The sequence below is a fragment of the Microcaecilia unicolor genome, chromosome 12, assembly GCF_901765095.1.
Source record: "Microcaecilia unicolor chromosome 12, aMicUni1.1, whole genome shotgun sequence".
Lineage (NCBI taxonomy): Eukaryota > Metazoa > Chordata > Amphibia > Gymnophiona > Siphonopidae > Microcaecilia > Microcaecilia unicolor.
This window is the reverse complement of record NC_044042.1, coordinates 18,876,388-18,904,036: the sequence shown is the minus strand read 5'-3', so window position 1 is coordinate 18,904,036 and position 27,649 is coordinate 18,876,388. Positions and strand designations below refer to the sequence as shown.

General features: G+C 46.6%; 1 protein-coding gene across 1 annotated transcript in view; it reads right to left on the bottom strand.

The window, feature by feature from the left end:
* Positions 1 to 470: 470 nt before the first annotated feature.
* The window catches only part of CD53 (CD53 molecule), a 42,425-nt gene continuing 15,246 nt past the window's right edge, over positions 471 to 27,649 (bottom strand). The window contains exons 2-8 of the mRNA XM_030221302.1: positions 27,252 to 27,332; positions 18,361 to 18,549; positions 14,505 to 14,579; positions 11,429 to 11,527; positions 10,125 to 10,214; positions 2,947 to 3,030; positions 471 to 654 (exon numbers count right to left, since the gene is read on the bottom strand). Coding sequence (XP_030077162.1) covers positions 592 to 654; positions 2,947 to 3,030; positions 10,125 to 10,214; positions 11,429 to 11,527; positions 14,505 to 14,579; positions 18,361 to 18,549; positions 27,252 to 27,314 — 663 coding nt within the window. The 5' untranslated portion in view covers positions 27,315 to 27,332 and the 3' untranslated portion in view covers positions 471 to 591. The remainder of the gene's footprint in view (positions 655 to 2,946; positions 3,031 to 10,124; positions 10,215 to 11,428; positions 11,528 to 14,504; positions 14,580 to 18,360; positions 18,550 to 27,251; positions 27,333 to 27,649) is intronic.

The following is a 27,649-nucleotide window of genomic DNA, read 5'->3' as shown; positions in this document are numbered from 1 at the left end:
CAATCTGTTTTTGTACCTGGGGTAACGAAGGGTTAAGGGGCCCTTTTACTAAGCCGCGTAAGCGTCTACATGCGCCCAACACGTGCCAAAATGGAGTTACCGCCCAGCTGCCGCGTGGCTCTTGCGGTAATTTCATTTTTGGCATGCGTCCGAAAGATCATTTTTATTTTCGGACGCGCATAGCATACGCACGCCAAGTGGCATTTGACGCGCGTAGGTCACTACCGCCCGGTTACCGTGTGAGACTTTACTGCTAGGTCAATGGCTGGCGGTAAGGTGTCAGACCCAAAATGGCCGCACGGCAATTTTCATTTTGCCGCACATCCATTTTCGGCAAAAACGTTTTTAAAAGGGCATTTTTTTTTACAGGTGCGCTGAAAAATGATTCCGCGAGCGCCCAAAACGCGCGTCTACACTACCGCAGGCCATTTTTCAGCGCGCCTTTGTAAAAGGGCCCCTGAGTGACTTGCCCAGGGTCACAAGGAGCTGCAGTGGGAATTGAACCCAGTTCCTCGGGATCTTAGCTCACTGTGCTAACCATTACATTCATCCTCCTTGTTCTTCATTTTTCTCCAGGGTTTGTAAAGTTGTTCAGTTATCTGCCATTTTTGCAATCTGACAGTAGAGAGTCAAAGAAAATGACATTCCCAGCACCTGAAAGAACAAAATTCCTTCCATTAGTAATGTGTGTACAGAACATAGTAAGACAAAGGACATATGCAGTGTGAAGTATCTGTTGAGGGCCTAGCTCTGCAAAGACACCTGGGGTCCAGCAAGAGACAGCACCCACCACAATCCTGATTCAAGTGGCATCTTTCTGGATGTCTGAGGTGCTTTTATTTTGTTACATTTGTATCCCGCGCTTTCCCACTCATGGCAGGCTCAATGCGGCTTACATGGGGCAATGGAGGGTTAAGTGACTTGCCCAGAGTCACAAGGAGCTGCCTGTGCCTGAAGTGGGAATCGAACTCAGTTCCTCAGGACCAAAGTCCACCACCCTAACCACTAGGCCACTCTTCCACTATTGCTACTATTTGAGATTCTACATGGAATGTTGCTATTCCACTAGTAACATTCCACGTAGAAGTCGACCCTTGCACAATGTAGCCGCTCAGGCTTCTGCTTCTGTGAGTCTGATGTCCTCAGAAGCCTGCGCGTTGCTAGTGGAATAGCAACATTCCATGTAGAATCTCCAATAGTATCTATTTTATTTTTGTTACATTTGTACCCTGTGCTTTCCCACTCATGGCAGGCTCAATGCGGCTTACATGGGGCAATGGAGGGTTAAGTGACTTGCCCAGAGTCACAAGGAGCTGCCTGTGCCTGAAGTGGGAATCGAACTCAGTTCCTCAGGACCAAAGTCCACCACCCTAACCACTAGGCCACTCCTCCACTGTTGCTACTATTGGAGATTCTACATGGAATGTTGCTATTCCACTAGCAACATTCCATGTAGAAGTCGGCCCTTGCAGATCACCAATGTGGCCACGCAGGCTTCTGCTTCTCTGAGTCTGACGTCCTGCACGTACGTGCAGGACGTCAGACTCACAGAAACAGAAGCCTGCGCAGCCTTCTACATGGAATGTTGCTAGTGGAATAGCAAGATTCCATGTAGAATCTCCAATAGTAGCAACATTCCATGTAGAATCTCCAATAGTATCTATTTTTTTTTTGTTACATTTGTACCCCGCGCTTTCCCACTCATGGCAGGCTCAATGGGGCTTACATGGGGCAATGGAGGGTTAAGTGACTTGCCCAGAGTCACAAGGAGCTGCCTGTGCCTGAAGTGGGAATCGAACTCAGTTCCCCAGGACCAAAGTCCACCACCCTAACCACTAGGCCACTCCTCCTTTCAATGAATCATAACAAACGGTCATTTCTCTAGACAATCTTGTGAGTACAACAATCAAACTCAACATAATGCAACAGGAATTAGTTTGCATTTGAGCCAAATTTGAGATTATCGCAAGATTTCTCATCAAGATTTGTAAAAAATGATGCAAATATTTACAGGCCAGTGGTTGACCCCATAGATAGATCATGAAGGTAAATGCAAAACTATCTCATGCATATTTATTGTGGGTATCCTGAAATTCTGATTTGCCTGTACGGTCAGTAGGTCAGCTTTGCTACCACTTCCCTATGCAAAATGTTGAGCAAAACAATTGTAACTATGCTGGCTCAGTTGGGGGCTTGGGTTTGATTCCTGGGCCAGGCCTCTGGTAAGGGTTAATGACCGGATGTAAGGCTCATGACTCAGGGTTCCTGAAAGAGCCCTGGAATGTGACCCATATCCAAGCACTGCCTATTTGATAACTAGACTAAATGAGCTGAGAGGATCCTACTATATAAATGAGCTGCGGTCACTTCACAGGTCTCTCCCGAGCCACCCAGCGATTCTCCTCTCTCCCCTGCCCCCCCTCTCCAGCCACCCAGCGATTCTCCTCGCTCCCCTGATTACCTCCGTCGAAGCGGCCGTGTCAGTGAAAGCCCTGCCCGTCTCCAGCCTTCCCTTCAAGTTCGTTCCCTCAGAGTCCCACTTTCTGACGTCATTTCCTCTTTCCGTCAGGGCGGGACTCTGAGGGAACGAACTCGAAGGGAAGGCTGGAGACGGGCAGGGCTTTCAACAATGCGAACGCTTCAACGGAGGTAATCAGGGGAGCGAGGAGAATCGCTGGGTGGCTGGGGGGGGGGGCACGGGAGAGAGGAGAATTGCTGGGTGGCTGGAGGGGGGGGGGGCAGGGGAATCACACACACAGTCTCTCTCATAGACACACTTGCACCCAGTCTCACTCGCTCTCTGTCACACACACACTCTCTCTCTCTCTCAGACAGTCACTCTCACACACACTCTCTCAAACATACACACTCCGAGGAAAACCTTGCTAGCGCCCATTTCATTTGTGTCAGAAACGGGCCTTTTTTTACTAGTCACAAATAATTTACCTGGATAACAGAAATAACGATGGTTATTATGCCCACATGGATGAAATTGGATTCAAACCAGTCTTTCACTTTCATGTAGCAACCCTAGGAAAAAAAATAAAGCGAGCCTTTCAAATAGACAGAAACTCCTCCCTCCTTCTAACACACTTGAGACATGATGGACAGGTTAGAGATGGTTCTCTTTTAATAAATGTAAAGATGTCTGCTACATTTGCATTACTGGGATTATGTCTAAATTCAGTTAATTCTTGGTTTAAAGCTAATACATTTAGTTTAAATATGAATAAAACTCTGATATTATTTCTTTCAGGCATGCCTAAGGTTGATTTCCCTAGAGCTGTGGTTCCCAAACCTGGTCCTAGAGGCACCCCAGCCAGTCAGGTTTTCAAGATATCCACAATGAATATTCATGAGAAAGATTTGCATGCAGTGGAGGCAGTGCATACAAATCTCTCTCATGAATATTCATTGTGAGTATCCTGAAAACCTGACTGGCTGGGGTGCCTCCAGGACCAGATTTGCGAACCATTGCCCTAAAGTGTTCATGTTGTTCATGGCTGTGACGTCTAAAATTCACTTAATTCTTGGTTTAAAGCTAATAAATTTAGTTTAAATATGAATACAACTCCGATACTATTTCTTTCACGAAAGACTAAGGTTGATTTCCCTAAAGTGTTCACGCTGTTCATGGTTGTGATATTGTCATTGTTGAAGAGATGAAATACTTGGGAGTTATAGACTCTGCTTTTGATATTGAAGCCTCACTTAAAGAGTGTTTATCATAAAATATATTTTTTAATATATTTCCTTTAAAATCTTCTTTATCAGAGAAAAGAGATGTAAGTTTAACTGACATTTTGGAAAATTCAGAAGTTATAGATAGAGTTATTATTAGTGACTTTCGTCTTTGATTTAAATAGGAACAATGTTTTTGAAATTGTATTTCCGATACATGGTTGATAGTTTTTTGGGTTCAAAGATGCATATATTTCCTGACACATCAAGGGAATAGCAGACTGGGAGGTGTGAGGTCTTGGCTTTTAAGCCAGGAATCATTGCCCTAGGTGGGACCTTCCTAGCGCGATTCCCTTGTAAGTGTTTTATTTCCTTATTACTTATTTGTTTGAACCTAAGAAATTATAAGGGTTTGTGGAAACAGATGAAGAATCCTCTGCAGCAACTTCCTTCAGTTACCACTGTACCGGCTGCAATAACCGATGAACCTTCCTCCCTCAGAAAATGTGAAGTGTAAGATTAACCATTTTTTCTTATTTTCTTTTTTTTTTTTTTTGGTTTAAAGTAATTTTATTGATAACTCAAAGTTAAGCATACACAATAATGCCAACTTACAAACAATAAGATACTATGCATGAACCATACAGCTTATAAACTACCCATACCCCCCCCATCTCTCCCCTCCCCTTCCCATCCCCTCCATCCCACCCCTGTACCACTCAATTTCCAAAAACTCTGTATAAATTCAAGGAAGTACAACAGTACCAATAATCCAGAACTGTTTAGCAGGCTACAGATTATGTGGTGACCTCTGTACTCTATAGAAAGCAGCTTATTACGAAGCAGAGAGGAGGTGGAACCCCCCCCCCCCCCACCCACCCACTCCACAACCAAAATCAACCAGCATTAATAAGTAAACTCCGACCCCTTGGACTTAGAATCTGAAGATAAGGCATCCAGATCTGAAGAAATTGTTTTCTACGTTTAGGCGACATCTTGGAATCTCTAGCCTCCCAAGATGCTAAAAGGTGCACCTGATTACGCCAATGCCAGTAAGCGGGCGCTTCCGAAGAGGTCCAATATTGCATTATACACTTTCGAGCTACCAAACTCAGCTTTCTGCATAGCAGAGTTGCAGGAGTACTCAAAGAGGCAAAAGCCCGTGGATGGTCTAGCAAAAACTGTCCCTCCGTGCCCTCAATTTTATTCCCAAGTTTGATCAGAAACCCCCGGACCCGCTGCCAAAATGCTCGCACCCCTGGACACTGCCACAACGCGTGGTAGAAGGAACTATGACCCCCCCCCCCCACACACTTAGAACAAGCAGCATCAACCGTCTCTAACACATGAGCCAACTGCGCTTTAGACATGTAACCCCGAAGAACTATTCTATACCCGCATTCTCTCAACCGTTCATCCGTTACTAATAGGCGAATGCCTTTTAAAGTAGTCTCCACATTCCATGAAGTCAATGAGGACCCCAGATCCTGTTCCCACTTATGCTTAAGACCCTCATATGTTCTCCGAGGCCTACGCTTAACTAGTGCTCCAAACAAATCAGAGACCGAATGTCTATCAGTTTTCATCCCTTCAAAAAAACCTCGGACCCGGTCCCCCAATCGACCCCTCAAAGAAGCCTGATGCAAGGACTTCATATAGTGCGTGACCTGCGTATAAGCAAATCTGTTACCCCAGGCTACTCCCACCTTGTCTTGTATAGCCTCAAATGGCAACAACTCCCCATTATTCTGCAACAAATGTTCTAAACGTCAATGAGATCCACCAGCTGGCACAGCTGCAAAAGTCCCCTGTTATTATTTTCTTTAAGATTGTTTTCCTGATCTTGGATCTTCCAATTGTGGACAATTATGTAAATATATATTGTTGAGAGAAAATGTTTTCCTTTTTATATTAATTTCTGTATTTCCTTACATTTATATGTTAAATGTGAATGTAATTAAGTAAAATGATAAATAAATAAATAAATGGGAAAAAAACATTTTAAATTGAAATATCTAAGAAATGTATGTGATTTCCTGAATGCTGATAATTTCTGTACAGTGGTTCAGGAATCTGTCTTTCTACTTGTCAGCTATTGTAATGCTTTATTCATGGGATTCAGTGGTGTTCCTTGGTCAGCTGCCACCCCATGTGCAGCGTTGTCCCCACCCCCAAGTGTAGTGCTGTCGTCCCCCGGCGCATTGCCTCAAACCCCCCCCCCCCCCCGGTTCATTGTTTTTACCTCCTGGGGTGCAGGGAGCAACCGTGCGCCTGTCGGCCACGCCAGTTCCCTGCTCCCTCTGCCCCGGAACAGGAAGTAACATCAGAGGGAGCAGGGAACCGGCAGAGCCGACTGCTCCCTGAATCCCCCCTGCAGCGTGCACCCGGGGCGGACCGCCCTGCCCTCAGTACGCCGCTGATGGGATGACCAAGAAGATCCCTTCGAGCTCTGTGGGTTGTTCACAATTTACACATATTTCACTATTTTTGAAACAACAACATTGGCTTCCTGTTGTTTGGTGGATCCATTTTAAAGTCGCTGTGTTGGTTTTTCAATTGTTACATGATCAAGCACCAGCCCGTCTTGCAAGTACTTTGAAGATTTATACTTCTATGCATACAATGAGATCCCAGAATCAGAATTTACTTATCTTTTCATCAGGTGAGATTAAATCCATATAGGGAAAAGGTTGTTATGATTGCAGCGCTTAAATTGTGGAATGGTTTACAGCAGCATTTATGTCATGTTCAATTAGTCCTTTCTTTTAGGGAACAGCTAAAGGCCTTCTTTTTCCAACAAGCTTTTTAATGCTGGATGATTTTGATCTGTAATGATTGTTTTGTGTATTACTGTTGTGTTTGTTTTAGTTATTATTTATTTATGATGACATTTTTATCCCGCATTATACCGAGGAAGCTCAGGTTCAATGTGGCTTACATATAAAGATTCAAATTGAATTTGTATTCAATTAAGAACAAACTATCAACAATGAAATTTATTATACAGTTGAATTGTGGTGCAGAAATTTCCAAGTCTCGATATTGACTTCTAAAGAAGTAGAAACTCGAATTACATTATGTAGGTTTTATTATGAATGTTATTCTTGTAAACCACACATACATTAAAAAATAATAATAAATGAAGACAAATGGTATTTAGGATGAAACATGGAAAGGTGACAGAGATGGGGAGCTTCTTAGACAAGGCCAGTTCAAAATGCACAGGGGTCCTTTTACTAAGGTGCGCCGAAAAATGGCTTGCGGTAGTGTAGGCGAGGGTTTGGGGCGTGTGCCAATCATTTTTCAACATGCCTGTAAAAAAGGCCCGCCAAAAATGGATGTGCAACAAAATCAAAATTGTCACGTGTCTATTTTGGGTCTGCGACCTTCCCGCCAGCCATTGGCCTAGTAGTAAAGCCTCACAAGGTAACTGGGCGGTAATGACCTACGCGTGCCAAATGCCACTTGGCACGCAACCGATATACGTGCTCAAGAATCATTTCAGCATGGCAAAAATGAAATTACCGCAAGATCCACGCAGTAGCCTTGCAGTAACTCCATTTTGGCGCATATTGGGCGTCCATAAACGCTTATGCGGCTTAGTAAAAGGGCCCCACAATGTAGGATACGTGCAACAGAGTGACCAATGTAAGCACATGCGGTGAAGAAAGGATTGACAAGGTTGTTGGAACAAAGGGATGGGCAGTCAGAAAAGTTTTGTTTTGGAACTAAGGGATGTTTCGCTTTCCCCCACTTTTTTTTTCATTTCAAAATGAATGTTGATATTGTGGACTTTTCTTAAAGAGTGTGTGCTAAATGCAAATAGGGGTAAATTCTATAAGTGGAGGGGCATAATCGAACGGGGACAACCATCTCTGTCCGGTGAAGGGGTGGGGAAACCTGTATTATCGAAACAAGATGGACGTCCATCTTTCGTTTCGATAATACGGTCGGGGATGCCCAAATCTCAACATTTAGGTCGACCTTAGAGGTGGACGACCTAAATGTTGAGATGGTTGACCTTAGAGATGGTCGTCCCCGGTTTTCGCCGATAATGGAAACTGAGGATGCCCATCTCAAAAACGACCAAATCCAAGGCATTTGGTTGTGGGAGGAGCCAGCATTCGTAGTGCACGGGTCCCACTCAAATGCCAGGACACCAACTGGGCACCCTAGGGGGCACTGCAGTGGACTTCACAAATGGCTCCCAGCTGCATAGCTCCCTTACCTCCGGTGCTGAGCCCCCCCAAAACCCACTCCCCACAACTGTACACCACTACCATAGTCCTAAGGCGTGAAGAGGGGTACCTACATGTGGGTACAGTGGGTTTCGCTATAGAAATGATAAGTAGTAGTAGTTTCGGGTGGGTTTTGGAGGGCTCCCATTTACCACCACAAGTGTAACAGGTGGGGGGGGGGGGGTGGATGGGCCTGGGTCTGCCTGCCTGAATTGCACTGCACCCACTAAAAACTGCTCCAGGGACCTACATACTGCTGTCATGGAGCTGGGTATGACATTTGAGGCTGGCATAGAGGCTGGAAAAAAATGTTTTTTATTTATTTTTTTTTGGGTGGGAGGGGGTTGGTGACCACTGGGGGAGTAAGGGGAGGTCATCCCTGATTCTTTCCGGTGGTCATCTGGTCAGTTCGGTCACCTTTTCGAGGCTTGGTCGTGAAAAAAAAGGGACCAAGTAAAGTCGGCCAAATGCGCGTCAGGGACGCCCTTCTTTTTTCCATTATCGGCCGAGGACGCCCATCTCTTAAGCACACCCCAATCCCACCTTTGCTACACTGCCGACACGCCCCCGTAAACTTTGGTCATCCCCGTGACGGAAAGCAGTTGAGGATGCCCAAAATCGGCTTTCGATTATGCCGATTTGGGCGACCCTGATAGAAGGACACCCATCTCCCAATTTGTGTCGAAAGATGGGCGCCCTTCTCATTCAAAAATGCCCCTGATAGTGTCCAAACTTTGTCACTGGGAGGATGCGTGCTGAGCACGTGAATTCCATAACGGCAGTTCCACATGGAACCTGCTTTTATACAATACTAGTGTAAGTCTGCAGTATTGCACCTAGCTTTAGGCGTGAGCAAACTGCTCATGACTATCTATTGGCAGTTAAGCGCATGGGGTTAGATTCTATATATCATGCCTAAAAAATCCGTGCACAAAAAAATACGCCTAGGCATATTCTATAAAGTATGCCTAGATTTAGGCAAACTTTATAGAATACGCCTACATTTTGGTGCAGTTTATAGAATAGGCCGAGCGGCCATCTTTTTATACTTGCAAGAGCGGATTATGAGCAAACCTCTACCCTGATGAAGAATCTCGAAACCTGGCCTTGTCGGCAGAGGTTTGATCGGTTTGCAGGGCTGCTGCTAAAGTTAAGTACCTAGTTATTGCACTAAAAGATTGAAATGTTTGGTAATTCAGAAAAAATATATACATATATAAAAAAATATTCGGGTGTATCTATGAAGGTATACACAGCACCATAGTGAATGGGACGCTGTGCCCAAATGGGAATTGCTGATGAAATAATCCCCGTGAATAAATAGAGCACAATGAATAAGAGAGACTGAACTGTGCTAGATAAAGTTGGATGTTTGGGACATAAGATTTGTATAAATGTAGTTGCGGGCATTTACGCCAAGTAAAACTTGTTGTATGTATAATATATCTGTCTTATAGCTTTATTTTCAGTTAAATAGCAAATCATTGTGTGTATATAGCTAACCATTGTATATATCTTAATCATTGTAGATTTTAGCACCTCTAATAAAGGTTTCATTTATCTAATACGAATCCAAAAGAATCCACGGTAATTATTGGGTAGCCTGTGTCAGTGAGACAGGCTGTAAATCCATAGCAGTACAACATCCAATTAACAGGGCTTATTAGCTAGTTAACCAATTAGGTTATGCGTGTCGTTATGGATTATGCTTCGATTTCCACGCAGATTTTCAGGCGTCATATATAGAATCTGGGGGTGGGTGTCTAACTCCCCCCCCCCCCCCCTCCAACCTGCTTGGTCTCATTGTTTAGGTGCCTTATGAATTTAATAGGCTCTCAGATGTGAAAGATCAACTAGCCTATCCAGTCTGCCCAGTCATTCTGGTCTGCGCTGCTAAGGTTTATCAGGCACCAGGGGCAGCAGTACATCTCTGGCCCCACCCCCAAGTTCTCTAGATGTTGATGCTGTGTTGGGTAAAATATTGGTCAGGCCATGATCTTTGTGGCCCACCCTGTGACAGCTGCCAAACGTAGAAGCATGACCGTGTGCTCCTTATCCACCTCAGCTTTTTTGGTGTTCCTCTTTAATGAATGATCTCATTTGCCATTAGCGTCCTTTTCACAATTTTCTGCTGCTCTGTAAAAGGGTTACAGGGTGCTGTTTATATTATGTTCAGTTGACCTGTATGCATTGCTTTGTACTTACTTCCTTGAAGTAGTGGCCAGGGGTTTCTTTGCAGGACTGCGGCAATGACTGTTTCCAGTCTGTGCCATTCTTCACACCGCAACATTTCAGCTAAAATGAAAATGGCATAAAAAAATATTAAGCACTGGATAGGAGCTGCATCTACTGGCCTTCTAGAAACAGTGATTCCCAACCGAGATGCTTGGATTTTCAGGAGATCCATTGTGAGTTTTCATGTATTATGGTATCCTGAAACCCAATTGGTTAAGCTGATTGATCAACCACCTTTAGCTGCCTGCCATGATCTCCTGCTCTGGCACACATGCTGGGTTTTAGTGAAATTGAGCATATGTGAACCTTGTGCAAGCTCAATGTCATTAAAAACCAGAATGCGCACAGGGGAGGGGGAAGCAGGGCACTGGCTGTAGTGGGTTTTGACGGTAACTGCTGTAGTTGGGAAGTAAGACCAGTGCTGGTCGAAAATAGCAAAGACAAAACGGAATCAAGGAAGCATACATGTATGCTTCGATTGTGTTATAACATTTGCAATATTGGGCAGGCTGGATGGACCATGCAGCTACTTACATAGTAACATAGTAGATGACGGCAGATAAAGACCTGTACGGTCCATCTAGTGTGCCCGAGTAGATAAACTCAATACATAAAGGTATGAGGTGATACAACATATGTATATAAGTACATAAGTATTTCCATACTGGGGTCCATCAAGTCCAGCATCCTGTTTCCAACAGTGGCCAAACCAGGTCACAAGTACCTGGCAGAAACCCAAAGAGTAGCAACATTCCATGTAGAGCTGCAAACAACAGCAAGATTCTAGAATCCTAAAGAGTAACAAGATTCCATATAGAACCCCAAAGAGTAGTAACATTCCATTTAGAATCCCAAGTACATAAGTACAAAAGTATTGCTATACTGAGACAGACCAAAGGTCCATCAAGCCCAGCATCCTGTTTCCAACAGTGGCCAATCCAGGTCACAAGTACCTGGCAGAAACCCAAAGAGTAGCAACATTCCATGTAGAGCTGCAAACAACAGCAAGATTCTAGAATCCTAAAGAGTAACAAGATTCCATATAGAACCCCAAAGAGTAGTAACATTCCATTCATAATCCCAAGTACAAAAGCAGTGGATTTTCCCCAAGTCCATTTTAATAATGGTCTATGGACTTTTGCTTTAGGAAACCGTCCAAACCTGATCATAATTTGTTCATGCTATTTTCAGCTTTATCTGCCATCATCTGTTGCTGTGTTTACAGAGCAGCTGACTGCACCTTGATGGGTTCCCCCCCCCCCCCCTTTACTCACAGTTTTCTGAATTTGATCCCAGATGGATGAGTCTGTTGCATTCTTCCTAATATGTTCTTCCAGACTTGAGTGCAGCTGTTCTTCAATGATGGCATCCAGCTGTTGAATCAAAGCATCATGTCAGCAGGCAGGTAGGAAGTCATCATAAAAAGCTGTGCACTGGTTTCTGCACAGGATGGGGTTAGTTATGGTCATATATAAGGGAGGAATTCTATATCTGGTGCTGAACATTAAGTGCTAATTGCGTTGCTGAATTTTCGGTGCAGGAAAGCGCTCTAACGGATGCAAGGCATCAAAACGGGCCAAGAATGGTGGATCTGCGTGAAAACACAATAATGCCACCCATTTAGAGAATAGCACCTAAGTGTTTCCGCATGATCTACAAAGGGGGTGTGACCATGGGAGGGGCACAGGCAGGTCAGGGGTGTTCTCTTAAAATGCACATAGTGTTATAGAATAATGCGCCTGACCGGTGGGCTGGGATTTACCCCTGGTTTCAGTTGGTGCAACTCCTTGCACACAGAGTTATGGGCGGATCCCAGCCCTGCTCGCTATTCTATAAAGGGTGCTGATCCTGGAATGCTGTTCAGCGCCGAATATTGAGTGCTATTTGCTGAATCCAGCCCGTGATGTGCTCCGGGAATATGACTATCCGCAGAGTATCTTGTGGCTCGATAAAATGTACCTTCCAAAAGATGTCACCTTAAGAAGCACAGGGAACCCTCTATCCCGAGCAGGGCCACCGAGAGACACAGCTGGGCCCAGGGCACGACCGCCACCCCCCCACCTGGGCTGCCGTGCCATGCTGCACCCCCCCCCCCCACTCGGGCTGGCCCCCACATTCCAGCCGCTGCCCCCGCCAGCCCCCTTACCTTCCTGTGTCTGACTGCTCCTCCCTCGGTCTGTCGTCTCCTGCTTCTGCGTGCTGGAACCGGATGATTGCATTAACGCTATAACCCGGGTTATCGTGTTAATACAATCATCCGGGTCCCGGCATACAGGAGCAGGAGAGAGAGAAACCCGGAAGCAGGCAGGCAAGAAGAAGCTTGCCGGCGTTGGAGCCCCACACTTGGAGGCTGGGCCCGGGCAGTATTGCCCCCCTGCCCCGAGTATTATTGTAAAACTCTTGTTCTGCTGTGTACACAGCAGTACCGCCTCTTGCAACAGCTGGATTCTTCTGGGGATTTGGCCCAAGGTGGCATAGCTGCAGATCCCATTTCATAGCAACAATTCCAACGCTTTTTTTCAAATTAACGGCACTGATGTCTTTTTTTTATGTTGTCCTGTTTTGCGGCTGTGATCATCCACTCTCTCATTACCTCTCGCCTTGACTACTGCAACCTACTCCTCACCGGCCTCCCACTTAGCCATCTATCCCCCCTTCAGTCCATTCAGAACTCTGCCGCACGTCTTATCTTCCGCCTTAACCGATATACTCATATCACCCCTCTCCTCAAGTCACTTCACTGGCTTCCAATCAGATACCGCATACAGTTCAAGCTTCTCCTACTCACCTACAAATGCACTCAATCTGCAGCCCCTCCTTACCTCTCTACCCTCATCTCCCCTTACGTCCCTACCCGTAACCTCCGCTCTCAAGACAAATCCCTCCTTTCAGTACCCTTCTCCACCACCGCCAACTCTAGGCTTCGCCCTTTCTGCCTCGCCTCACCCCACGCTTGGAACAAACTCCCTGAGCCCATACGCCGGGCCCCCTCCCTACCCATCTTCAAATCATTGCTCAAAGCCCACCTCTTCAATGTCGCCTTCGGCACCTAATCACTTCATCTCTTCTCAGGAAATCTCATCTACCCCAACTTGACATTTCGTCTTTTAGATTGTAAGCTCTTCTGAGCACGGACCGTCCTTATTTGTTAATTTGTACAGCGCTGCGTAACCCTTGTAGCGCTCTAGAAATGTTAAGTAGTAGTAGTAGTAGTAGTGATACCAGCCAACTACGGTGTCACTGAAGCATCTGGTGGTAACCCTTAAGGCTTTGTGAAGGTTGAAACGTTAAAACTACGGAGCGGTAAATGATGGGACAATTCTTGGACTTGACTGATACTGAAAAATCAATGCCAAAACCAAGAACAGGTCTTTGAATCAGTACATGGCGTAAAAGGGGGCACTGTTTATTTCAACACAACTTCGCAGCATTGTAGAAAAGCATTAGGATCATAGCAATGTTATTTAAATGTTCTAATTGTCTGCATATTAGATATTCTATCACTGTTATGCTTGCATCTTATTATATTTGTCATTTGAATTTCAGCGCTGTTAAATGTGTATATTTTTCATCCTGTTGTAATCCTAGTATTAGTTTTCAATTTGCTGCTTTCAAGTTTTCCTGTTTCATTGTATTTATGTTTATACTTGTTCATTTAACCATTGTTATGCTGTTAACAAAATTGTAACTTTGATGTTGAACTGTACCTACTGTAAATCGCCGTGGGCGAAACTCTTCATAAAGGCAGTTAATAAATCCTAATAAATAAATAAATAAGTAAAACAACTTGTACTGGTGTTTCCAGGCCTCTGAAGCAGCAGAAGACTTGGGTACCAGTTGGGCACAGAACCAAGTTCTGCACCCAATCTATAGACGTGGCTGGAGGGCCCTTAGGAATTGAATTTCGGACTCAAGAGCATCCAGGTTGTTCAGGTGATACTAGGCTTTGATCTTGCACCACCTACTTAGGGCTTAGGCCCACCCAACAGTAGCACAAGTTTAGCGGTAGCTGGTGGAGATCCCCAGGCTCCGCCAGCTGAAGACTTCCGCCTAATGGTAACAAAAACGCTACTCTCAACGATACCGGAACCTGCGCAGTCTCAGTTTTCAGCGCATGCCTTTGCAGACTACCGAGGTGGAAAGAAGCGTTTTCCTGCCAGCTTAGATATTTTTTTGGTGATGGTAGTGGTGGTGGTGGGGGGGTGGGGGGAGAACACTTGGTGCCCACCCACTTCTTGCCTAGGCCCACCCACAGTCTGTTGTCTGGCTACGCCCCTGTAATTGCACTACAAAAGCAGTACTGAGGAAAAAGACCAAGGAAAGGCAAGAATATAGGGGTTTGAAATGTACCTTTGCTTCGTAAATGAAGAGAAGCACTGCCAAGGTGACTTCTGTCAAAAGGATGAACAGCAGCAATGAAAAGAACTAAGGGAAAGAAAACATTGTAATCAGTTTGTGTAGAGAAGTTTAAGTCATACTTTGTAAGCAATGCAATGCTGGAGAAATAGAAACAGAAATGCATTATCCTATCGCTCTAAAGATATGCTCATATCAGCCCTCTCCTGAAGTCACTTCACTGGCTCCCTATCTGTTTCCGTATACAATTCAAACTCCTCTTATTGACCTGTAAGTGCATTAACTCCGCAGCCCCTCACTACCTCTCCACCCTCATCTCTCCCTACACTCCTTCCCAGGGAACTCCGTTCACTAGGTAAATCTCTCCTAACTGCACCCTTCTCCTCCATCGCTAACTCCAGACTCCGTTCCTTTTATCTTGCCGCACCTTATGCCTGGAATAGACTCCCTGAGTTGTTACGTCAAGCTCCATTCCTGGCCGCCTTCAAATCCGGGCTAAAGGCCTATCTGTTTGATGCTGCTTTTGACTCCTAACTTGTCACTTGTTCGTAACCTTTATCTTGTCTTCCTCTCTTCAATAGTCCCTTATCCCTATGTGTCCTTCTGTCTATCCTACCCTTATCCCTTATTTGTCCTGTCTGTCTGTCTTGATTTAGATTGTAAGCTCTTTAGAGCAGGGACTGTCTTTTCTTCATGTTCAATTGTGAAGCGCTGCGTACGACTGGTAGCGCTATAGAAATGATTTATAGTAGTAGTAGTAGAAGCTTGCCCTTGCAGTTCAGCAACGCGGCCGCGCAGGCTTCTGTTTCTGTGAGTCTGACGTCCTGCACGTACGTGCAGGACGTCAGACTCACAGAAACAGAAGCCTGCGCGGCCGCGTTGCTGATCTGCAAGGGCAGGCTTCTACATGGAATGTTGCTAGTGGAATAGCAACATTAACATTCCATGTAGAATCTCCAATAGTAGCAACATTCCATTTAGAATCATTCCTATGTGTCCTATCTGTCTGTCCTACCCTTATCCCTTATTGGTCCTATCTGTCTGTCCTGATTTAGATTGTAAGCTCTTTAGAGCAGGGACTGTCTTTTCTTCATGTTCAATTGTGAAGCGCTGCGTACGACTGGTAGCGCTATAGAAATGATTTGTTGTAGTAGTAGTAGATATACATTTCCCAAAACTAACAAAGAAAATCAAAGACTTTCCAAAAAAGAACAAGCAGGAAAAACTCTGTATAATCTTGGGGGGGAAAAAAGAGAAGCAGCAGGCAAAATTCTCTGGACCCAGCCTCCAATGGGGGCCCGGTGCCAGGGTCTCTCTCTCTCTCCTGCTCCTAACGGGACCCATGTGATCGTGTCCCGACAGAAGCAGAAGAGAGAAAACTCTGGCACCAGGCCCCCCCCCCCTTGGTGGCTGGCGAGGAGCAGACACAGCAGGGCTTCGGGCCAGGGCCTCTGGTTTGGCTGGCGGGGGTCCCCCCAGGCCCCGCCAACAGAAGAGGCCTTTCTCCAGCGCTGCTCTTCACTCTGATGCATTGCCTGCCAAGTGGCTGCTCCCTCCCCCTTCAGGTCGCGCATGCTCGGTTTTGAAACCGAGCACGTGCGACGTGAAAGAAAAAGCAGCCTCAGGGGCGATGCAGGCATCGCAGCGGAGTGCGCTGGAGGAAGACTTCTTCTACTGGCGGGGCCTCAGGATCGCACTGCCCCGGGCCCTGCTCATTCTCTCGGCGGCCTTGCATGGGAAAATCATAACTACAAGTCCCTGCATGCCATGGGATAAATCCAGGACTGGATCAATCTTGTTGTACTTAAGTATTGCCATACTGGGAAAGACCAAAGGTCCATCGAGCCCAGCATCCTGTTTCCAACAGTGGCCAATCCAGGTCACAAATACCCGGCAAGATCCCAAAAATGTATAAAACATTTTATACTACTTATCCCAGAAATAGTGGATTTTCCCCAAGTCCATTTAATAACGGTCTATGGACTTTTTCCTTTAGGAAGCCGTCCAAACCTTTTTTAAACTCCGCTAAGCTAACCGCCTTTACCACATTCTCTGGCAACGAATTCCAGACCTCAATTGCATGCCTATGCCTGACCCCTTCAAGCTGTACTCACTCTCTCTGCTTCTACCCTCTCTTCCCTAGCCTGCCCTCCTCCATTTTTTTCTTCTTCCCTACCCTCACCCCAGACTTTATCCCCTCTTGGATCTGAGCACCTCTCTGCTTTCCCCAGATATAACCCACTCCCACTTTACCCCTTTTTTCCACCCAAGCACAGAGACGACACACCTCCACTGCTAAAGTGATGCTGTGCATGCTGCCCTGGCGATTGATGTAAGCTACTGCAGTCATGTTGTCAGAAAGCAGTTACATAGTAACATAGTAGATGACGGCAGAAAAAGACATGCACGGTCCATCCAGTCTGCCCAACAAGATAACCCATATTTGCTGCTTTTTGTGTATACCCTACTTTGATTTGTACCTGTGCTCTTCAGGGCACAGACCGTATAAGTCTGCCCCGCACTATCCCCGCCTCCCAACCACCAGTCCCATTTCCCACCACCGGCTCTGGCACAGACCGTATAAGTCTGCCCAGCACTATCCCCACCTCCCAACCACCAGCCCCGCCTCCCGATCTTGACTAAGCTCCTGAGGATCCATTCCTTCGGCACAGGATTCCTTTATGCTTATCCCACGCATGTTTGAATTCCATTACCGTTTTCATTTCCACCACCTCCCGCGGGAGGGCATTCCAAGCATCCACTACTCTCTCCGTGAAAAAATACTTCCTGACATTTTTCTTGAGTCTGCCTCCCTTCAATCTCGTTTCATGTCCTCTCGTTCTACCGCCTTCCCATCTCCGGAAAAGATTCGTTTGCGGATTAATACCTTTCAGTTGCACCAGTTTACCTTCTACCACCGAGCGGAAAGCTTCTAGAGCGCTGACCGCCGCCTGGAGCTCCAACCGATTGACAAGCGAGCCTCCTCAGCGGTCCACTGACCTTGCAAATGAACAAATCTGGATCTAGTTGGCAACCCTATTGGTAGCATAAAATAATAGCAGATCACCACTGCAACTCCTTTAAAACATGCAGGGCTGGCTACAGAGAGTGGCCAAGCAGGGTCCCAGCAGTACTAGGTACTTCCAGGGGCGTATCTGCGTGGGGCCACAGGGGCCTGGGCCCCCGCAGATTTCACCCTGGACCCTCCTACCACAGACCCTCTCCACCTCCCCCTCCCTCCCGCCCGCCACCAACCCGTCGCCGATCTTTGCTGGCGGGGGACTCCAAGCCCCCGCCAGCCGAAGTCCTCTCTTCCGTGCAGGATGCAAGTTTCAACGCTTCCTGTTCTTCTGAGTCTGACGTCCTGCACGTACAACGTGCAGAACGTCAGACTCAGAATTTGGAATTCAGTCTGACGTCCTGCGCGTTGTACGTGCAGGACGTCAGACTCAGAAGAACAGGAAGCGTTGAAACTTGCAGCGGCGCAGCCTGCATGGAAGAGAGGACCTCGGCTGGCGGGGGGTTGGGGTCCCCCGCCAGCAAAGGTAAGTGACAGCAGCGGGGGAGGGTGTCATTGGTGGCGAGGGGGGGGTCCGGAAATGGCGGGGGGGGGGGGATCGGTGGCGCCGGGGGGGGGGCTAAAATGTGCCCCCTCCCTCTGGCTCTGGCCCCCCCTACCGCCCGAGTCCAGATACGCCCCTGCGTGCTTCCTTGGTGAATCTGAGCGACGTCGCTTGGCCAGAGCTCAGGGCTCCAGGCACCGGAGGGACCTACTCTTCAGTTTCTGCCCTGGGCCTCAGCGCATCTGTGTCAACCCTGAAAACAAGCACACAGCCATGGACTGACTTACCGACATGAGCAAACATTTATTCTCCTTGATGGCTCCCATGCAGCCCAGGAACGATACCACCATGATGATGGAACCAGTGACAATCAGAACATTGCTGAACGAGAGAGAAGGGATACTGGGGAATAACTCGGTGAAATGGTTGTTTACCAGGAAGTATATTCCAAAGGCCAGGATGGTGCAGCCACATATCTGCAAAATACAAAACAGGCATATCTTAGTAAAGATCATTATCTCCCTGCTAGGGCGATGACATAAATTCAGATAATCACCCCATAGCTTTTTTCATTTGGACATAATATTATTGTGGATTAAAAACTGGTTATAAGATAGAAAACAGAGAGTAGGGTTAAATGGTCAGTATTCTCATTGGAGAAGGGTAATTAGTGGGGTTCCCCAGGGGTCTGTGCTGGGACCGCTGCTTTTTAACATATTTATAAATGACCTAGAGATGGGAGGAACTAGTGAGGTAATTACATTTGCCGATGACACAAAGTTATTCAAAGTCGTTAAATCGCGGGAGGATTGTGAGAAATTACAAGAGGACCTTACGAGACTGGGAGACTGGGCGTCTAAATGGCAGATGATGTTTAATGTGAGCAAGTGCAAAGTGATGCATGTGGGAAAGAGGAACCCGAATTATAGCTACGTCATGCAAGGTTCCACATTAGGAGTCACAGGCCAAGAAAGGGATCTAGGTGTCGTCATTGATGATACGTTGAAACCTTCTGCTCAGTGTGCTGCTGCGGCTAAGAAAGCAAATAGAATGTTAGGTATTATTAGGAAAGGAATGTAAAACTCGTTATAATGCCTTTGTATCACTCCATGGTGCGACCACACCTCGAATATTGTGTTTAATTCTGGTCGCCGTATCTCAAAAAAGATATAGTGGAATTAGAAAAGGTGCAGAGAAGGGCGACTAAAATGATAAAGGGGATGGGACGACTTCCCTATGAGGAAAGGCTAAAGAGGCTAGGGCTCTTCAGCTTGGAGAAAAGGCGGCTGAGGGGAGATATGATAGAGGGCTATAAAATAATGAGTGGAGTTGAACGGGTAGATGTGAAACGTCTGTTCACGCTTTCCAAAAATACTAGGACTAGGGGGCATGCGATGAAGCTACAATGTAGTAAATTTAAAACAATCGGAGAAAATTTTTCTTCACGCAACGTGTAATTAAACTCTGGAATTTGTTGCCAGAGAATGTGGTAAAGGCGGTTAGCTTAGCGGAGTTTTAAAAAGGTTTGGACGGCTTCCTAATGGAAAAGTCCATAGATCGTTATTAAATGGACTTGGGGAAAATCCACTATTTCTGGGATAAGCAGTATAAAATGTTTTGTACATTTTTGGGATCTTGCCGGGTATTTGTGACCTGTATTGGCCACTGTTGGAAACAGGATGCTGGGCTCGATGAACCTTTGGTCTTTCTCAGTACGGCAATACTTATGTACTTATGTACTTATATTAATATAATGTGTCCTCCCAGCATTATGTGGGGGAAATTTAGCTAATTCAGGGCCGCTTTTACTGTATTGCGGCAGAAGGAGGCCTGCGCTAGTGTCAGCGTGTGTTTTTGATGCATACGAAGGCCCCCTTTTACCGCAGCGAGTAAAAGGCTGTCTTTTTTCTCTACAAGAAATGGCTGTGTGGTAAGTGACCCACTTACCGCATGGCCATTTTTGGGGGTGGGGAGGGGGGAAGCACTTACCACCAACCATTGAGATGGCGGTATGGGCTCCTGCGCTAACCCAGCAGTAACCAGGAAGCATGCGGTGATTTTTAAAGGTACCTTAATGAACCAAATGTATGCTAATGAATGCACATCCCTAGAAGTTAAGCAAAACATCCAAGAAAACAGGAGGAGCCTCCACGGCAGTGGCGTTCCTAGGGGGGTGGACACCCGGGGAGGCGCCCTGCCCCCCCCGGGTGCAGCGCCCCCCCCCCCCCCCGATGCAGCGCGGAACCCCCCCGGCGAAAGACCCCCCCCCCGCGAAAGAGCCCCCCCCCGGGTGCATGCCGCGGGGGGGGGGGGTGCCGTAGCGCGCGCCTGCTGCAAGTTTACTAACTTTGCTCATTCGCTGCAGCTCCCTCTGCCCCGGAACAGGAAGTAACCTGTTCCAGGGCAGAGGGAGCTGCAGCGAACGAGAGAAGTTAGCGAACTCTCGCAGCAGGCGCATGCCGCGGCGCCCCCCAGCGGCGTGCACCCGGGGCAGACCGCTCCCACCGCCCCCCCCCCCCCTTGGTACGCCACTGCTCCATGGAGAATCAAAGCAAAACAGCAAAAGTAGAGGCTGACAAATGTGCAAACCAATAGGGAGATAATATCAAGAAACAGTTTATTCAGAATATTTATATCAAGGACCCGACACGGTCCGTGTTTCGGCGCCAAAGCGCCTGCCTCAGGGGTCACAAACAACTTTCTACAAAAAAAACAGGACAAATTAAAAAAATTTTTTAAAACATAATATTAAAGAGATATCAAATAATATATCTGCCTTTATGAAATATATAGCCAAACATATACCGTATTTTTCGGACTATAAGACGCACTTTTTTCCCCAAAAATTTGGGAGGAAAATGGGGGGTGCGTCTTATAGTCCGAAGGTAGCGAGTTTTGGATCGCCCTCCCCTACTTACGTGACGCGATGTTCCCTGGTGGTCTAATGACGTCGGGGCAGGAAAGAGCCCCCTCTTTCCTGCCCAGCGCGCTGCTCTCCGTGCTCCTGACTGCTTCCTGACGGTCTCGCCGAGACCGTCAGGAAGCAGTCAGGAGCACAGAGAGCAGGGGAGGGCGATCCAAAACTCGGACAAGACGCACCGGAGCACCTAGGTTTTAGAGGAGGGAAAAAGGAAATTTTTTTTTTCCTATTTCCCTCCTCTAAAACCTAGGTGCGTCTTATAGTCCGAAAAATACGGTATGTAGATATGTCAATGTTTCATCAGCCCGACCTATGTCTTTTGCTTATCAGCCATTATTGGATAGTTATTACTTTTTATTTATTTGGTGTTTCTCTGTCCGTAATTTCTGCCTACAAATTTATAATATATTATGAATTTTAAAAAAATTTCATATCATTTATCGTTATAAATCTACGAATGTGCAATACTATTATGAATGTCCATATATGTTTGGCTATATATTTAATAAAGGCAGATATATTATTTGATATCTCTTTAATATTATGTTTTAAACATTTTTGTTAATTTGTCCTGTTTTTTTTTGTAGAAAGTTTTTTGTGACCCCTGAGGCAGGCGCTTTGGCGCCGAAACACGGACCCTGTCGGGTCCTTGATATGAATATTCTGAATAAACTGTTTCTTGATATTATCTCCCTATTGGTTTGCACATTTGTCAGCCTCTGCTTTTGCTGTTTCGCTTTGATTCTCCCTGGAGGCTCCTCCTGTTTTCTTGGATTTGCTCTTCATCCCTAGAAGTTATCCAGAAAATCCAAATGGCTGTGGGGTCTTCATGACAGGTTTGGGAAGCCCAGATCTAAAAGCTGCCCCTACTTACATCTAGTGAGTTGCCACTGGAACAGTTTCCCCTGGACATCTCCCACCCATCAATTCCCTGGGGAAAATTCCTTCCTAGGACTATTTCCCCCACCCCCACCCCCCAGCTATTACCCATCCTCCAAAGATTTTTCATACCAGGATGTATTTTGGTCTTTTTTTCTTGTGTCGATGTTATATCAAGTTTGTTTGTTTTTTTAATGCGTTGGAATTTGCTTAAGACACTCAAATCCAGATCCTCTAGGGTAGCATTTTCTGAAATGCTACCCATTCCACGCGCAGGGCCCAGGAGACAGGCAGAGCTCCGGAGTCTCAATGCGTGGATGAGACGATGGTGCAGGGAGGAGGGTTTTAGATTTGTTAGGAACTGGGCAACATTCTGGGGAAGGGGGAGCCTATTCCGAAATGATGGGCTCCAACTTAACCAGGGTGGGACCAGGCTGCTGGCATCGGCGTTTAAAAAGGAGATAGAGCAACTTTTAAACTAGAAACGGGGGGGAAGGCCGACAGTCGCTCAAAAGCGCATGGTTTGAGATAAGGTATCTTTCAAAGATATCACCAAAACGGGGAAGATAGGGTATCCTGATAGTGAGGTTGCAAAAGAGACCAGTAGATCAGATGTTCTTAAATAAAAATAAAAATCAGACTAAGGATTGTAAATTAATACTGTCAAGTTACTAAGCATCCCTATTTGAGATTCTAAATGGAATGTTGCTACTATTTGAGATTCTAAAGTATCACATACCATGTAAAATGAATTTATCTTGTTGGGCAGACTGGATGGACCGTTCCGGTCTTTATCTGCCGTCATTTACTATATCACATGTATGTTACATGGAATGTTGCTAGTGAAGGAGCAGCCTAGTGGTTAGTGTAGCAGACTTTGATCCTGATTCCTGGGGAACTGGGTTCTATTCCCACTGTAGCTCCTTGTGACCCTGGGCAAGTCACTTAACCCTCCATTGCCCCTGGTACAAAATAAGTACCTGAATATATGTAAACCGCTTTGAATGTAGTTGCAAAAACCTCAGAAAGGCGGTATATCAAGTCCCATTTCCCTTTCCCTATTTGAGATTCTAGATGGAATGTTGCTAGTGGAGAAGTAGCCTAGCGCCTCGTGCAGTAGACTTTGATCTTGAGGAACCGGGTTCTATTCCCACTGCAGCGCCTTGTGACTCTGGGCAAGTCACTTAGCCCTCCATTGCCCCAGGTACAAATAAGAACCTGTATGTACTATGTAAACCACTTTGAATGTAGTTGCAAAAACCACAGAAAGGTGGTATATCAAGTTCCCTTCTCTCTCCCACCACCCCAGGGAAATGGCTTTCAGATTCTCAGTCCTGCTTCCTTCAGAGGATCTCAAACAAATTCCAAGATGTACATAATGTTGAATTTATTCACCAAAATCACAAATAGCAAAGGTGACAAGAAAGTCCCAAAGCACATGGTGCAATGCAACATTTATTGTACATTTCATAAAGTCATGGTGTGGTGACTCAGTGCTGCAGCTTCTGAGAAGAGAGTTTAAAACCAGTAGGTGACGTGCTCTGTCATCTCCTCTGGGTGGTGAATGAATTGAACATTTTGTACATTTTGCACATCCTGGAGGTTTTTTTTTTTTTTTTAGATCTACTGCTTCTTTTTTCTTTCCTGTCATTACTGCACTGGGGAAAAGCACCAGTGGGGATTTGCACCTTCTTTTTCTGCTGGTCGTTTTTAGATGGAAAATATATCATCAGGAGATAATAATATACCCCTGCAGGTTGGTGCAAGGCTGTTACACATGGTAGACAAACCTTCAATTGTGGGTATCCCTGGGCCCTTCTCCTTCTCCACCCCCTACCCACCGGTAGTGCTGCTATTGTGTGGGTGGTCTGGGGTGGAGTCCGCACTTAACCAAATAGGTGCCAATATTCAGCTCTTTATCGGTTAAGTTAACTGGTCAAAGAGGACCACATAAATAGCAGTCCTGTCTCTGGCCCCTTTAACTTAACCAGTTGCAAACTGAGTTATCAAGTTCTTTTAGCGGCTTTAGGCAGATGATCAAAAGCCCTGAGCTGTTCCAAACAGCGCTCTAAAATAGCGCTGGAACAGCGCAGAGCGCTATTAGACCTATGAAAAGGCAGGTACAAATCAAGGTAAGGTATACACATATGAGTTTATCTTGTTGGGCAGACTGGATGGACCATGCAGGTCTTTTTCTGCCGTTATCTACTATGTATGTATGTATGTATGTATGTATGTATGATCAGAGATAATGCATGCAAATTGAAGCAGTGCAATTATCTCTGATCAGGGGGGTAGAAGTGCGGGAGAATTGTGCCTGAGCGTGCGCTCAGCACAGTCCTCCCGCACTTGTTTGACAGGTCTGGGCTGGGTGTGTATATATGGTGTGTAGCCCCACCCAGCACATCCCAGAATGCGCTGGGCAGGGCTGGGCGCCGCCATTTTGTGGTGTCGAAGGAAGAGGAGGGAGGCAGGCTGTGTCCCTCCTCCAACCAAGGTAGGGGGGCAGGCAGGCAGAGAGGGAGGGCGGGCGGGCGGCAGATAGAGTGACACCATCACAGGGACCCTTGCCAATGCTGGGGGTTGGGTTGGGGAGAGGGGACCGGCGGTCTAGCGGACCTCCAGCCCCCCTGTCGCTGGGGGGGGGGGGCTTGGTTGGCGCCCACTAGACCACCAGGGACCATTTGTTGGGGGGTTGTGGGGGTTGAGACCCACCGGATCTCCAACCCTCCCTGAACCTGGGGGGGTGGGATAGTCGGGGGGACCGGAGGTCCGCTGGACCTCCAATCCCCTGTCGCTGGGGGGGGTTGTTTGCGTCGTTGGGGGGAATGGGGGCCTGCCAGCATGCAAATGCATGCTGGACAGGGCTCACCATTCCTCCCCAATGATCTGCAAACCCTAACGCCAGCTCGGAGCTGGTGTAGGGTTTGTCAAGGCCAGCGACCCAATCTTTGGCGCGCTGGATGCTGATCATTGGGGATGAATGTGTTAAGTGCTGATTAGCATGCATTTTCAGGCTACTTGCGCTAAGAGCCCTCAAGGGCGTTGTTTCACGCGCTTGAGGGCTCTGATCATGGGGCGGTAGCAAACGCCGGCACTAGTATGGCGCTAACAGCCTCTAGCGACGGCGTTTGCTTTTGATCATGAGGCTGAGGTAAGGCCACGTAGGAACTGCTAGTACAGCTTGATAAAGACGCCCTGAATATTGGCACTTATACAGTTAAATGCTGGCTGCTTGCACATACTTGCATATTTAATGTCAGTACCGAAATGTGGCAGTGGTCAGTGATTAAAAAAAAGATTGACCTCTACTGGCTGAATTTTACCCCCAAAAGCTCAGAGAACATTCTGGGGTCCTTTTACTAAGCCATGGTAAAAATTGGCCTGCGGTAGTGTAGGTGCATGTGTTGGGCGTTCGCCCGGCCAGTTTTTACCGCATCTACAAAAAATGTGGTTTTTTTTTTTAATGGGACGGGAAAAGGGCCTGCGGTAAAAATGAAACTAGTGCACGCTCAAAACTGGCCTGAGCCCTTAACACCACCCATTGATCTAGCGGTAAAGGCTCACGCGCTACACGTGCGGGGACCGGTTGGTGCGCACCAAGTGCGAATTAACATCGGAACTGGTGCGCGTAGCAGGAAATAAATAAATAATTCATCTAGGCATTATGGGCACGTGACAAATCTGAAATCACCACCAGGAGGGCGTGCTGGTCTGGCGGTAGTCTCGTTTCGGCGTGTGCTGCACATACGTAGAGTCTACCGCGGCTTAGTAAAAGGGTCCCTCTGTTTGCCTTTACTGCACGGTCCTAAAGGCCAGCTAGGGGAACCAGAAGACATCACAGCAGGGCTATAACTAGGGTTGGGCAACAGAAACAGCCAAACCTGAACGCAAAGCCCTTGGGAGGCGGACAGGAAGAATAATGACTGAAATGTAAGTGTAGCTTGGTAGTTGGCCCAAAGATTTATTTCAATTTCTTATATACTGCCTACAAGACCCAAAGTTATCAAAGCTGTGCACATCTAGATACAGCATGAATTTCTCTGTCCTTGAGTTTTACCTAATATGTGCTGCCCTAGGCAATCCATCAGCCATTCGCCCACACACTACCCATAATCCAGCACCAACTCTTCACTAGTCCCACTCTGGTGTCCAGCATCTCCCTCCTTCCCTCCCATAGATGTCCAGCATTTCTCCCTTTCACTCCCGCTCCCCAAGGCGTCCGGCATCTCTCTCTTTCCCTCATCCCCAGGTGTCTCTCCTTTCTCCCTCCCCCAAAGCGTCCAACACCTCCCTTCTTTTCTCCTCTCCCTGAGACCACTGTTATTACTACTGCTGTCGCCCCCACCTCCTGAGCCGAGCTGGGAGCCTACCCTGCAGCAGCAGGCTTCAGCATGGCATGCATGCAAATTTTAAGCCAACAGCATCCCTTCTCCTTCTGTGCCTTTCATGGGGGTGGGCATGGCCGGCATTAAGCATGCACACACAGATGCTGAAAGGTCCACCACTTATACCGCCTTTAAAGGGCTGCCAGTTACCAGCTGTGCTCCCCAAGCCTGACTTCCTAGGCAGAGACGAGATCATCTAGTGTCTGGGCCAGCCCTAGGCAGCAGATGAAAAACCAAGATTTGCACTGTCCTACCATTCAGGCTGAGGAAGGAAGAGGGGAGCGTGGAAACGGACTGGGGATCAGAGTGGTTGGGTCAGAGGGAGAGAAGAGTGGGGAGAGGGCATAGATATATTTGCCTGCCCCTCCCCCCAGGTTACAGCTCTGCATCAGAGATAGCATGTTCTAACTAAATTCTGAATCATTCTTATTTGGCTTTATAAACTTACCCAAAATTGGAGGAACAAACCGCATGAGTTAATGATCTGGGAGGCTAGAGGTGCGGGTTTGTCACCAGGAAGGCAGCGGAGGTTCCTGGCAGTGTGGGGGGCGTATTTAAATATAATCTCGCCACGAGCACGCAGTCAAATCCTGGACAGACTCCCTTGGCAAAGGTAATTATGATTATTAGGCAATTTGAGCGTTGCAGTGGGGTAGGACAGTGGGGGGGGGGGGGAGAGTGGAGAAGGCTAGGATGGGTAGGAAGAGAAGTTGGTAATTGTTGTCACTTCGTGTTAATGGAATACTAAGGTGGTAGGAGGTTTGGGGGGGGGGGGGTTGGACTGTTGGTATATAAGACATGTTTGAAGCCTCTAATAGTTGAGGGAGCGGAGGTTTGGAGGGAGGGAAAGGGGGGAGGGGAGAAAATATCTTAAAACATTGATGGTGGTACTGTGTAAAATGGAAATTTGAGACAAGAATTTTGTCAACACCAGTTTCGAGATGTGTATGTATCTGTTTAATTCAATAAAAATGTTGAAACGTAAACTTACCCAAAATAATAAATTGAAGAAAAACAGCATGTATTTCAGGATTCTTAAACAATTTTTAGCCATTCTGTCAGGGTTTTATTCCTAAGGAAAGAAAAGATTAAGAAATAATTAGCGCCAGTCTGCTGTCCTGGATTTAGAGGGGCTGGTAAAGGGCAAACTTGTGCTCGGTTGTGGCTTATGAGGTGGGGGCACGGGGGGGGGGGGGGTTAGACTTTTGGCTGCTTTTCAGCAGGAGACTGCTGAGTCATTAAAAAAAAGGTGCATACCAGCCTTCCATAAAATGTAAAAAATCTACAACATTCGGACAAGAAAAGCGAAAAGAACAGGCTAGAAACCTGGCCTAAAATACAATTTAGTTGAGACTCAGATATAAATAAATAATAAAATATAGCCAAAAG